General features: G+C 39.7%; 1 protein-coding gene across 1 annotated transcript in view; it reads right to left on the bottom strand.

Moving 5' to 3' along the window:
• Nucleotides 1-14,299, bottom strand: part of HSD17B12 (hydroxysteroid 17-beta dehydrogenase 12) — a 95,675-nt gene that overhangs the window by 20,023 nt on the left and 61,353 nt on the right. Inside the window, 2 exon segments of the mRNA XM_075502530.1 lie at nucleotides 10,797-10,841; nucleotides 11,896-11,960. Of these exon segments, the coding sequence (XP_075358645.1) occupies nucleotides 10,797-10,841; nucleotides 11,896-11,960 (110 nt within the window).

The following is a 14,299-nucleotide window of genomic DNA, read 5'->3' as shown; positions in this document are numbered from 1 at the left end:
CATTATATATATATATCTATATATATCTCTCTCTCTACCTACAGAAAACATTTAAGACCCCAAAACATTTTTTGCTGATTACACAGATGTTTTCACACTGAAGAACCTACACCCCCCACAAGGAAAGTAGCCTGGCAAACCTCCCCCCTGCTCTGGAAGCTCCTGCCTTCATTATAATTCTGAGCAATCTATTCACAATCTGGTTGAAGGATTCTCCAGAGCAATAATCCTAAAACAAGCTTCCAGTTGCAGACAGAGCAGCTCTTGCAAGGGAAACAAATCAAGCATTGATCCAAACATTGACAAATTTTTAATTAGTGTGAAATAGTTAATTTTCCTACTACTAATTACTGCCATCCTAAAATACAATCTAAATCCAAAATTTCTGTCTTTAAGAAATAACGTCAAAGTTCAGCTTGTGCCAAAATACCACCCTGCCCTCAACCAACCCTGTTAATAAATGTCGCATCACTGACACCAACAACAGATCAGACAAGAAATATAAGTTGTTACCACTTTTCACATCTTTAAAAGGTGTTCCAAAAAAGTTCTTGAGAACACAGTGAGGAGGGCGTAATAAAATACTAATGGCACCAAAAGGTAATGGTAGTCCCACTGATACCAAGTTACCCTGATAGCTTAAAATATGAAACATTTGAGTAGTATGGGAAGAAAAACACACACAAAAAAGAAATCAGCATATACAGGAGCACAACACACCTGTAAGCACTTTTATTACAAAGAAACAGATCTTATTGTAGCAAGCTATTGATATTACTAGCACCACTTCATTAGCCCTTACATATGACTGAATCTGGGTTTGGGGGCTTTTGTTTGTTTTTATTTTAAAATTATAAAAAACACGCCGTTTCAGGAATAAAGGAGAAAAATCACAAAAGAAAACAAAATTCAGTTGATTGCAGTTGACACACAAAGAAAATGGTAGAGAAGGGCTGTGGTTTGTATTTTTTTGGCATTTCTCACTTAGAATAGATTCTGCCATCAGCCATGCCGCATGACGCTTTGATAAGGGACTGTACAGGCAGGAGCTGAACAGACCTTCTTTCATGAAGTTGGCTGTTGACATATTTACCTCTCAGTACTTCCCCAGAAGTCAAGCTAAGTGTTCAGAGTTGGTAAACATCACCAAGCTAAATAGATCTGATGCAACTTCAAAAAAACCTACCAAAAAACCCAGTACAGGATCTCCCATCATAATGCAGAGGGGATCCCATGTTTGAAACTGTCATAAATCCACAAAAACGCATTCATGGTCTGAATCAAAACTCCAACCCACCAAGCAGTTCTAACTTAGTGTATCACAAACCTGAGGGTTACTATTGATATCCAAACAAAAGCACAGAAGAACATGCTACAATAACTGTTTGACTTACATAGATTAAAAAAAACTACAAAGCCATTGAGAGCTGACATATAACAATAGGTACACAATTCAGGTAGAAATCAAGAAGTCTCTCACCACCAGCTGTGTTAAATAGTCTATTTCTGAAGTTCAGCTGGTCAGGGAATCATTTTTTATTCCCCACAGAAAAACACTGATGGCAAAACTGGATTTCATACTAAACATCACTTCCATTTGTTTCCATTAAAGTTAATATTTTGAGGGAATTTCAAAACTCTGAAATAGGGCCAAACTGTTTTTCCTATCTGTATTTTTACATCTTGTGGTATGTGAAGAGAGATATAAGTATATTCAGTATCTTTACGTACAGAAAAAAAAAATACTGTTTTCTTAAAAGAATTAAATAACAGAAGGCAGCTCTCTGAGTCAGTCTCACCTCACCCAGCCAAGTCCACACTCACACTGTTCCAGCAGTGCAAGAGCACTATCAGAAAAACGTTGGCAGGGCATTCTGCAGCCGTATTCAGGTCTGGCAAATTTATGCATTATACACACACGTAAAATATTCCCAGCATTAATTCAAATTAAACAATCTATGGCGGAAACATAGTTTTGCCACTAATAACAGTGTCCATACGTGCTTGCATGATCTTTATCCAAAATAGCCAGACTGGCTAACGCTTTTGTCTTCAATAGCTGTAATCTCAGACATGCCATTATGAAACAGACAGCTTAACAATAAGCATCTAGAATTGAATAAATGCTTCCCAGACAAAGAATCCAAATTTTAGCTAGGTCTTATTTAGAGATAGCCAGTTGTGTAATGGGGTGTATTTCATAAATGCCAAAGCATTGCAAGTCTGAGCCTGTAAAAATTAGCATGTAGGATGCTGGAGAACTCTATGACAGTGTTTCTTTCTCTGAACTCAATCTAATAAAGGAAGAAGAAAGCGGCAGGCAATCTAAAGGAGAGGCTGGGAACTACCCTAAGAGGAGTGCCTTCAGTTAGTAGTTACTAAGCTCACTTAGGCTTCCTTCACATAACCATTTTTCTGAATGAATACTACTGTCCACAGAAATGCCAGTGCAGCAGTTGAAAACGTGAATGTTCCCAAGACTCTGAAGGCTCAGGTAATTTCAGACAGAGTAGCCAGACACTAGGCTATATGAAAACTGCCAGCTCACCCAAAGAAAACTGTTTTTTCTTTCTGAAAGTCTGCATTAGAGCAGAGTGAGAATGTGCATGCATGTATGTGCGTCTGAGAAATTTGCTCAGGCCAGTCTCCTCGACATCAAAAGCTGTTAATCTTTTATATTTTATATAGTCTGGCAAAGAGTTATGTTTAGCACACAACCATGAAGCAGTAGTTATTGAGGGGTTTTTGCTTATTTGTTTTTCAATTATTTCACATATACACATAATGCTATCATACAGTATGAGGTACAGTTCCTTTGGTTTGGAGGGCTGCATTATTTTTAAGTCAACTTCTTTCACACCTAACCCTCCAGCTCCTAAATTCCAGGATGCTCAAAGCAAATGGCTAACTTAAGGTACAGATTCATTGCAGACCATTTCATTATCTTTTACAGGCAGCTATCATTTCTTGATGTCCATTTATCTGCAACTGCATTTATTACATGCCTGGCAAGCACTGGTTGTATTGTCCACTATTCCTCACTAGACCTGTCTTCTACCTTCTAATTTTGGAAAAAGGAACACCGCTTTTAGTCTAAAGAAGCAGGGATTCCTACTTGCAGATACAAAAATGCACAGCCATATGGCTAGATTTATGTTCTAAAACAGGTGCTACATTTAAAAGCTCCTCTTAGAGGATTAACAAATAGTTAGAAGTTTGTCATGGTTTAACCCCGGCAGCTAAGCCCCACACAGCCGCTCGCTCACTGCCCCCCTCAGTGGGATGGGGGAGAGAATCAGAAGGGTAAAAGTGAGAAAACTCGTGGGTTCAGATAAAGACAGTTTAACAGGTAAAGCAAAAGCCACGCACACAGGCAAAGCAAAACAAGGAATTCATTCACTGCTTCCCATGGTCAGGCAGGTGTTCAGCCATCTCCAGGAAAGCAGGGCTCCACCACGCATAACGGTTACTCGGGAAGACAAACGCCATCACTCCAAATGTCCCCTCCCCCTTCCTCCTTCTTCTCCCAGCTTTATATACTGAGCATGATGCCATATGGTATGGAATATCCCTTTGGTCAGTTGGGGTCAGCTGTCCCAGCTGTGTCCCCTCCCAGCTTCTTGTGCACCCCCAGCCTCCTCGCTGGTGGGGTGGGGTGAGAAGCAGAAAAGGCCTTGACTCTGTGTAAGCACTGCTCAGCAGCAACTAAAACATCCCTGTGTTATCAACGCTGTTTCCAGCACAAATCCAAAACATAGCCCCATACTAGCTACTATGAAGAAAATTAACTCTATCCCAGCAAAAACCAGCACAACGTTATAAGCATGTATTTCCAGTGTTTCTTCTTCAGAAAAAAAAATCTCCCATTCTTAGTGATCACCAAGTTGTAGTCTCTTCTCACTCTGATCCAACCAATAGCTCAGGAATAGAGCTTAGGGAAAGAATAATAATTTGTAAAGTTTTGAATACCTTTCAAGTGATATTCACTCAGACTGCTAAAATACAGTAAGAAAAACTGAGGTAAATATTCAGTCATCCTCCACAATTATGGGCCACATAATTGTTATCCAAAGCCAGAAACCTAGTACGACAGTTGTATATTCAGAGAAAAATCATTCTATAGTAAGATGTTATGACTGCAAGTCACTCTTTCCACTTCCAAAAAGGTACAATGATCTGTAATTAAGCCTATGCAAGTACAACAAAGGATGAAGCTCGAGGACTTGGACAACATTTCTACTTTGTTATGCAGCTCAGAAGCTTCCTTCAGATCTCATTCACGAATCTCAGGTGAAATGATAACAACTCAAAGCAAAATAACTTTTTAAAGTTGGGCAATTCCCTGTGGTGCACCCACACATGTAAAAGCCATCATTGCTACCATAAGATAATTCACAATGCCTGGGTAAAGGATTCACACAAGTTCAACAAATGCACTAGCTGTTTAAGAAATAGTTAACTGACACCGTGCCTATGCAACTCTCATCTGCAGACCTTGCACTGAAAGAACTAAGGAATTGTACTCGTGCACTGGTAGTCAAATTGATTGTGAAACCTATTCTCAGTATCTACTATTATGTTTTTATAATGTATCTCTTTTGAAACAATAACTTCTTAATGCAGCTCATACTCCAAGCTGAACAAGAATGATTTACATTTGCAAAAACTGGTAAGTAAACCTGATGTCAATTCAACAGAAAATCATGCAATAACCCATGTGGCAAGGTCAGTAACCAGACAGGGGCATGGGACATACAAAAGGAACTACAAACTTAACATGCTGCAAGCCCTGTTCATTGTCAGTGACTTTCCTTTGAGTAAAATTTTCAGGAGAGAAAGTTTTCCCTCTTTAGAGCCACAAACTTTTGGAGTCTAGTTTACAAGGGAAAGCTCTCAAAATAAGCATCTTTCCCCCCTGCTTTACATAGGGAAAAGACTACTCAACTAATAAGGCTGAACTTTCTCTTTTCAAGATGCGGAATACGTATTTGTCTCAACCCCAAATCTACAAAAAGCCACAGAACTCCAGGATTTCCTAAATTTTCCCAAGTTACTTGTACTTTGAAGAAAAATCCCAAGTGCTTCCCTGACTGTTGCTGAGAAGTATTTATCACAGCTACATTTCCCTTGTTCCAGATTCCTGTATATCACGCTCTCAGGTTCAAAGTCAGCAAGGTGAGAAACCACAACATCTAATTTCTCCCTCTGGACCATCTGAACGATATTCATGACCACCTTCACAGAATACTTGCTCCTCTTCCAGATGTTGGCAACTGTCCCTCTCTGTTATAAACCTGTATTATGTACTTGGCTAAATCATCATCCCCCCCTTTGATTATGACTTTGAATATAAATTTAAAGAAATCTCTTGACTAGACTGCAATAGACACATACACAGTGATCTCTTCTCACAACTCAGTGTTGCCACTTCCCTCAGAATTATGTTCCACTTTCAGTGATCCTCTCCAATACACACCAAATACAAAAATTCACATAAGGTTCTAGCAGGGCACAAGCAACTATCATCTGATTTCTGGTAAAGTACCTTTACAGATGCAGTATTCGGCTGCACTAGCCCATCTGAACACTCATGGGAGAGAGAGGTGTTATTTCCTACTGTCTTTCAGGATTATTGCTCCCCAGGTTTTTCTTCTTTCCACGCACAGGTCTGCCAAAGAATATTTCCCCTCTTTCTCAAATACACTAGCTTCTTCTCCCCTTTTCAATTTTATAATGGTTGTGGGTTTTGTTTACTAAACTCACGGTTTCAGACTTTGTAGGTAGAGTTGTTCTCTTGTCCTCCCTGGGATTCACAACCTGGTATAATTCACCTCTCACTCCTCTTCCATTAAGAGGGCAGCTGACACTAGATGTCTCAGTTCAATACAGAGTATTTATGTATTTTGAAGTCTTAAGCAAATTATAAGCTTCTTAAATATGGCAATGATAAAAATCCTCGATCTTGTAGGCCTATTATGCCTTTGTATTTGACACAGTATAAAACATAAGTAAGGTGATCAAGGCGAAGATTAGCACAGACACCAAGGCATGTACACATACGTAATTTACTCTTCCCCTTCCTCTGTTAATGCCAGTTTCCAACCGAAGCCTGGCCTGCAAGCCTAAAATTTACATTCCCCCACAACATAATAGCTTGCAAACCATTTCAGCTCCTTGCTTAATCAACCGCTAAGCCAGCACTCCCTCAACTATTTAGTCCTACTCATTTTTCAAGAGAACACAAGTTTATGCCTCACTCCCAGTGCAATTAGCATACTGCGATGCTGCAAACAGAAATAACATACTTGCTTTTCCTCACATACTAAGTATCTCTTGCGGCTTCCAAAGGAGAAAGAAGGGCTCCTTGAAGTATAGGAAACTATTCTCTATGCTCATTACCTACCCACTTTTTCCACTGGACAGCAAGTCTGGCATCCTTAGCTTTCAGTACACTAATCCAACAGCCAAATCAAGTTTAACTATTTTGCCATGTTGTCCTGGTTTCAGCTGAGATAGCACTATACCAGCTACTAGGAAGAAAATTAACTCTATGTTTTGGATTTAGTATGAGAATAATGTTGATAACACACTGACGTTTTAGTGGTTGCTGAGTAGTGCTTATACTAGTCAAGGGCTTTTCAGCTTCCCATGCTCTGCCAGGTGGACAAGAAGCTGGGAGGGGGCACAGCCAGGACAGCTGACCCAAACTGGCCAAAGGGCTATTCCATACTATAGGACATCATGCTCAGTATATAAACTGGGAGCAGTTGGCCAGGGAGCAGAGATTGCTGCTCGGGGACGGGCTGGGCATTGGTCAGCGGGTGGTGGGCAGTTGCATTGTGCATCACTTGTTTTGTATATACTTTTATCATTATTATTTTATCTTCTTCTGCCGTCCTATTAAACTGTCTTTATCTCACCCCACGGGTTTTACTTTTTTTTTTTCCCCCTGATTCTCTTCCCCATCCCACAGCATGGGGTGGGTGAGCAGGGGACGAGGGCGAGCAAGCAGCTGTGTGGTGCTCAGTTGCCAACTAGGGTTAAACCACAACAGGTGAAATCAAAGGCTGTAGCATGCAAAGGTGAATTGATACAAGATGATGCAGTTGATACAAAGGAACTATAGATGAAAACTATACAGAACTATAATTTTGGCTCTTCAACACTTGCTGGTTAGTGAAAAACCCCAGGGCTTTTGACCTGGTATTTTATTCAATGTCAGAAATATGTTCAGTTTGTGTTTCAAAATGCAATGAGACATCAAAAAATTGTAATACAAACCCATGTTACCTGAACTGCCACCAACAATCATTAAAGTTCTGCTTTTTAAATCCCCCCAGAAGCTTGAGATGAGATTATGACAGGAACCATGAAACTTCGCATACTACCCTGTCTTCTTCCTCATATATCTGTCAACTCAATCCTTGTATAAGGCTGCATTAAGTCTCAAGCTTTCCTGAGAAAATACCACAAACAAAAATCCTTCATTCTATTTATGGTATCATCAAGACCCAAGGCACTTCTTGTTTTGTATATTATATGAAGAATGGGGTGACTCCTGCACTGCACATCAGCATAAAAATGTGACATTTTCCGGAGAGCCTGAAAAGAGCCTACTGTGGTTGGGGGGGCAGGGTGGTGTTTGGTTGGGTTTTTTAACCAGTATTTTACAAGATGTGAGATTTCCAACATGTTTTACATAGTTGTATGTAGCTTGTCTTCAGTGGTGTACAGGGTGCTTTGAAGGCAGATCACAGTAATCACAACACTTCATGCCAGACTGATTGAGCCCCAAAATTGCACCACTGTGGGGTTCATGGGTGACCTAACCCAACGCTGCCTGAAGGACACGATGGGGGCAGACAGCATGGAATAGGATTTGGGAAAGAAACATGCTTAAGAGCTCTGACGGGAATCAAGTCAGAGTCAAAATTTCATAGTATTAGACCAGCTGGGAAAAGTATTAAACAGCAGGACCAACTAGGCTGATAATTTATCCTGTGAGGTGAAGATGGGGGTCTTATCTCTCAGCGTACCCCTTCCTACATGCTGCATATCCCCTAGGAAATCCAATGAGCTGCCCAACAAAGTAAAAGATGGGTCAAAAGCTAAGGGATGGGAATTACCCTTCAAAAATGCCTAACACTTGTGGCAACAAAACAGACCTTAACATTTCTGCAGAATCAAACTGTGCTGAATATCTTGACTTTCCCACTTCAAGCCTAAGGCGTGTTTCAGGCAGAACTGAAGTGATCTGACATGTGTGCCAGAAGAGTTATGGTGTCCAACAGAGGTGTTGCTGATGGCACATGGTGCAGATTACTGAGAAGACAAGAGAGATGATTACCTTTTTAAGCACTAAGGAAGTTGTGTCCCAAAGGCAAGGAAGTGGATGGCAGTGCTCCAGAATATAACAGTAGACAGATTATGCGACACCTCTGACAAGAATCTGGAGATACTGTGAGCAGAGCCTTAATGGGTACCAGCAAAACCTGCTTTGTCTCTCCTGTACCTTCATCTTTTCAGCAGACCTTCATCTCCTTGCTTAACAACTCAGTGCTCTCTTCCATCCCAAACTTCATGTTTTTAATAAAATTCTCCTGTCTTGCCTGATTATTATTTTTTTTTTAAACACACTTATACCCCTGGATAAGAGATGGTATCAACCTAAAACACTGAACTAAATATTCACATTACTACATCCCAAAGATCTAAGTGAAAGGATATACAAACTTTTCCTAAAATTATTTTTTCCTACCATGATTCTCTAGTTCTATGCATTCTCCTGAAAAAATGACTTACAGATGGTACATATCTCTAATGTGCTCCTCTCCTCAAAACAGTAAGCATCTGGCATGCCTACTGTTTAATTACACAACAGGCTCATGCAGGAGGAAACATTTTCAAGCCTGGAAGCTTATGTTCAAACTCTGATTATACCCAGTAGCAGGAGCTGTTCACGGTCAAGAAAAAAGTTTTCAAACAGAAGGAAAAACACTATTAACACACAGCAAGTAGATATTAAGTAAGTTTTTATACATGTGAAGACAACCACGTTAGAATGTGAGGAGGCTGACACAATGCAAGTTTTACAAGAAACTGTATGACTATTTCGTTAAATTGTTGACCACCACTGATCATAAACATGAAGACTCAAGCCACAAAACAGCACTAGTTTACTCTGGAAACCAATATAATCTGGTTGCACCTCTGGAATTTTAGGTGTATACTAAGTTAAAGTAGACTTCAACTATTATTCTAGCCTACCATCTTCAGAAATACATATTAAAGTAGTTCATCTATAACTTTTCTATTCTAACAAAATGCTTCCAGGAAAACTGACACCCCAAATTCTTTAATCGCTGAATAGTGCGCTCCCTCTGCTGGCACAGCACGGATGTCACACCCTAGCAGAGGGATTGTTCTGATTACACTGATGTCTAGCTAAGAGGTCTATGCATTACAACATTTCTTCATATTTACACCTGCTGTAGCTGTGCTAACATTAAAAAAAAGTCTGCTAAATGACTTCCATAAGAGAAACTTTCAAAGGTGCCCATTAATAACTGACTACTCTGATGAAAATCTTGCAGGAGTGCAATAAGACACCATGGGCCACGATCCTCGGTCAACTAAAATCACTGCTTGTCAGGTTAGCAGTCATTTTCAAGGTGAAAAGTTTCTGAAGACTCACTGTTGTAGCATTTCTAACTTTGCAACAAGTAGTTCTAAGATGTCAAATAAAACACACATAAAAGTGAGAGTTAGCAGCAGCAAGCTGACATTAACAATCCCATTCAGTCATGCAAGGGTTGCATTTTCACTGTTTGTCTATGTTTTAATAAGGTGGGAAAATCTTACATTGTTTTAAGATGCCCTGTGCCTCCTCACATGGAAACAAATCACCTACAGTTTAGACTCCCTGAGAGCACCATACTAGATTAATTTAATACTTAACCTAATCAGAACAGCTGCAAGTCAAATCTTTCAAGCAAGCTTTGAAACACCTAATATTTTGGCTTTGTGGCAAAAGATTAACCCTCAGCTAATGGAGATGCAAGTTTTATTATGTATAAGAAGAGAAAGTTAAGGTTTAGCAGTGAATAATCACAAGGAGTTTCTTCAGCACTTGCTGGTAATACGCTAATTGACTCCCTGTGTCATGTAAACAGGTGCTATTCCCTCTGCCCCTTTTAAGCTTTGAAATACTAGGATGAAAGTCTGATTTTTGAATGGGCCTCATGTTAACAAACAAGGGAACAGCCACACGTTTTAGCCTGAAGTCAGGTTGATTTCTTCCCAATAAAAACTTCAGTTTAAATATCAAAAAGGGAAGGTAACTTTACTTCAAAAGTTAACGCACACTTCTGTGAACTTGGTTTTCCTTTGTGCTCATATACGTCACAGAAAATTTAAGTGCCTTCTCGCTACAGTGTACAAAAGGCCTTAGGGATGCAGAGATAAGGGTTGCCTACCCCAAGAAACACAAATACAGGGAGAGAAGAATGAACGATTTACAAAGACTAGAATGACAAGCACCAAGAAGCATTAAGTGTTGTTTTGTGTACATACCTTGCTCTTCTAAATAGCTAATAGGTATCTTTGCAACAAATTATATTTCACACAACAATCAGAACAGTATGATACAACAATCATAACCTCTGGGTTACTCCAAGATGAAAAATGAACCTGTGGTCCAAAAGGTGAAAGTAGTTGCTTCAGACAACTGAATTTTAATTGTTTACTGGTTTTGAATTAAGACATGAAGAACAAAGTGTTGGTAACGGGGCACTTACCTTACAAACAGCCATGATGTTAACATTGATCATTTTGTCAATTGTCTGCAAGAAAACAAAGTTTGGGGTTTTGTTGTTTCAAGTTATTTGATCAATATTTACACACCCTCTGGGTTATACGTGCCAGGATAAATTAAACCTTACACTTACACATCCACCTTACACTTACACATCCCTTGCCTTCCTGCTTAAGTATCAGGAGCAGTGAGAGACTTTCAAAGCAAAGTCTATGAATTGCTCTTGGTCAAGTTTTATCTCTTATTAGGGACTCATACCAAGAAAGAACAACACAGATATATCACATTGACATGGTACTTCCTAGAACTATTTGCAATATTTATGAACTTAAATAAATTCTGATATTTTAGACATGTTCATAAATTAATGTCTGTACTTTGCTCTTCACCATTTCACAACAGTGTTTTAGTGACTTAAAGTTTATTCATCAGGTTAAAAAAAAATGGGGTTTTTGCTAAATATTATGAAGCTTAATTGAAGGTGAACCAAAAACCAGAAGCATTTAACAATACTTAAGCAGAAAGCAGAAACCCACAGTGAACACAGCTACAGGGGTTTTGGAAACAAAATCATACACCAGTGGAGGTGTTCATAGAGTTTTCAAACTACTCAATGCAACCAAGATTGTCCCTACATTACAAAATGTCTAAAACTGTCACATTTAAGTTTCATAATAGCGTTATGGAATATGCAGCTTCCATTAATGAAGTTGCTTGCTTCCCTTCCCTTCAGTCACTTAAGAACCTCCCCACAAGCTAAAGCAGCTCAATAACAGCCACCAGATGAGACCATAGACAGGAGTGGAATTCAGATACTGACCCCAGAGCATCTGTGAAATAGAAATACAAAATGAAGAAGCAGGGAAGAGCGTAAGTAAAAAACAACGCAAAAAAACTGAGGCTGCCATCATCTGAATTGTGTTGTGTTGCTTACGTAAATCTCTTAGCTTTTTGAACCCTTAATTCTCATCAGAAAACCTTGTTATGCGAGTACCTTAACCAAACCTAAATACTTTTGCCATATCCATTAAGCATTTAACGCTAAAAATGAGTACACTAGAAGGTACCACAAAAGCACTTACTTTATCCAGGTCTGGAACATCAAGAAAATATTCAGGATAAACATATGAAATTCCCACATTGTTGACTGAAATGAAAACATGAAGTTTTAATTAGATTGCTTGGATGCCGTCCGATTTTTCATGCTCTGATTAATGACAATTTTCAAGCCATACTTTTAAAGCGTTACATTTAAAACGTTCTAACCCCTTTAGCCAAGTTTCCTTAACTGTAAATATACTTGTACACACACAAGTGGAATGTGAGAGTGAATACGCAAGCCATTTTAAATATGTAAATTTTAATTCTCTAATTGTTTAAAAGCTGGCATATTTAGCACATTGTACCCATCTTCCACCTCTTTTCACAGTGCAGGGCAAGAACGTTTCCTCTTTTAGAAATGTCAGCATGCACTGTGCAAGTATACGAGTGATATCGCTGCAACACGGAGATGCAGTCGCAGAAATGGAGTTTCAAGCCAAAGAAAAGCTCTCAGTGCCTGGCAGGACATTAAGTGAAACTGTTTAACAACATTTTTTTTTTTTTTTTAAATAAATAAATAAATAGTGAAATAAAAAGTGAAATAAGTTACAAAAAAAGTCTCCTGATAAGTCTCCCCAGTACTTCTCCGGCCAGTCACTCCCTTCCCCGGGTGTCCCAAGGGCTGCAGGTCAGTGATTGTGTCGGGACACGCACCATGACCTTCCTCAGCCCTGGATTCCCGCGGAGGAAAGCAACAGGCTCGTGGGTTGCCGCGCTCCGGGGCACCCCGGCGTGGGGAGGGGAGCGGGGCACGGGAAGCGGGGCGCAGGGAGCGGGAGGTGGCAGCAGGAGCCCAGGCAGTGGCCACCGTCTGCAGCGCTCCGCTGGCTCGGGGCGGGAGGCATCGCTGTCAGGGCGAGCTCCCTGCACCGAGCAGCCTGCGTTTTCGACGGAGATTATCTGCCTTTAGAAAGGGTTTCTGGTTTGCTTTCGCTGCGTAGTCAGGGACTCGTTACATGGAGATTCATCGCAGCAAACTGTTCTCCCAGTCACCCCCATGTCTGCAAAATCTTTCCCCGTTGGCAGCACTTAAAATTAACCAAGAGAATGTATTAATTACTTAAACCTAATTTTTTTCAACACTTCAGACTGGCAAGGTTTTATTCTCAGACATGAAACCAATATTCATTCTCAAATCCCAACACAAGTAGAGGAACACTTCTAATACCGTTAGAAAACAATGCTGCTCTGCAGGCTCGGTTGCCTCAAACTTAATAAAGCATATTGATATGGAGACAAAAAAAAAAGCAAGAAAATGGGATCTCCGTTTCCTAAGTATCTGTTGTTCATCTTACACAAGTGAATCGTGTGACATTTGGTTGCTGTGGCAACATTTTACATTTATATAGTGTCTTACACCCCAGAGAATGCCAAAGTGCTATGTATGCTCAATGGCTCAACTGTGCAGCTCCAGGGCAGGAGTCTACACAGGGGTAAGAAACACATTCAAAAGGTACTGATGCCTTTTTAAAAAAAAAATAAAATGAAATAAAATAGCCCCTACACCTGTGCCAAAAGCTACCACTTCAATATCCAACCTGAAATATGTTTAAGTATCAATAGGGATGCAGGAAACATGCAGGAGAGATTCTGGCAAAGTGCACAAACTTCATTCAGGGATTCCCTTGAATGACAGCTCTTGCATTCCAGATCTTCGTGTATTTACGGAAACCCTTAGTTCCTTAGTCATGTTGTGTGTATCACATTTTTTACTTTTAGATAACCTTTAAAAATACAGGAATTGAGGAGAAGAGGGAGTTGGCAAATTCCCAGCAGACATTTGCTATATTTAGCAAGAGAAAAAAAAGTTTTAAAAAGGAAGAAGGTCCAATCTTGCTATTGCAAGAGGGAGCCAGATTTTTTCCTTCTTTTCATCCTAGAATAAACTATTTTTCAGTCCACCTCTCTGGAAAGGATTTTGGCTATGAACTGTGGCAGGGTTTTGGGACTAACCTTGGTTATTCTCTCCAGATTTAGAATATTTATATGATTCATGCTACAGTCGCACAAAATTCACACCCTTTACTGCAGACTGAGTCCCAGATATGTACCCTTCCACTTTCAGCAATCGTTTTCTACCAGATCATCCTTTACTGCAATTTGGAACAGAACATTAAAAAAAATTTAGTTTTCAGTTTGTACAGGCATATTTTACCTAGAGAAATCTGGATAACAACAGGGTAAGATACTGTCCAGCTCAAACTCCTTTCAAGAATCACAGCAATTTAAGAAGAGCAAACGAAAGATTTCCCAACTCTGCTTGTTTAACATATTGCTGTAGCTAGCACATGTTCAAAGTCACTGACAGACGCTGTTTTGAACACACAGCAAAACATTATGCAAACTCTTTTAGCCTTCATACGTGGGTGAGAAGAAGCTTCCAAA

The sequence above is a fragment of the Mycteria americana genome, chromosome 5 (genome assembly GCF_035582795.1).
Source record: "Mycteria americana isolate JAX WOST 10 ecotype Jacksonville Zoo and Gardens chromosome 5, USCA_MyAme_1.0, whole genome shotgun sequence".
Classification (NCBI taxonomy): Eukaryota; Metazoa; Chordata; class Aves; order Ciconiiformes; family Ciconiidae; genus Mycteria; species Mycteria americana.
This window is presented reverse-complemented; position numbering and strand designations above follow the sequence as displayed.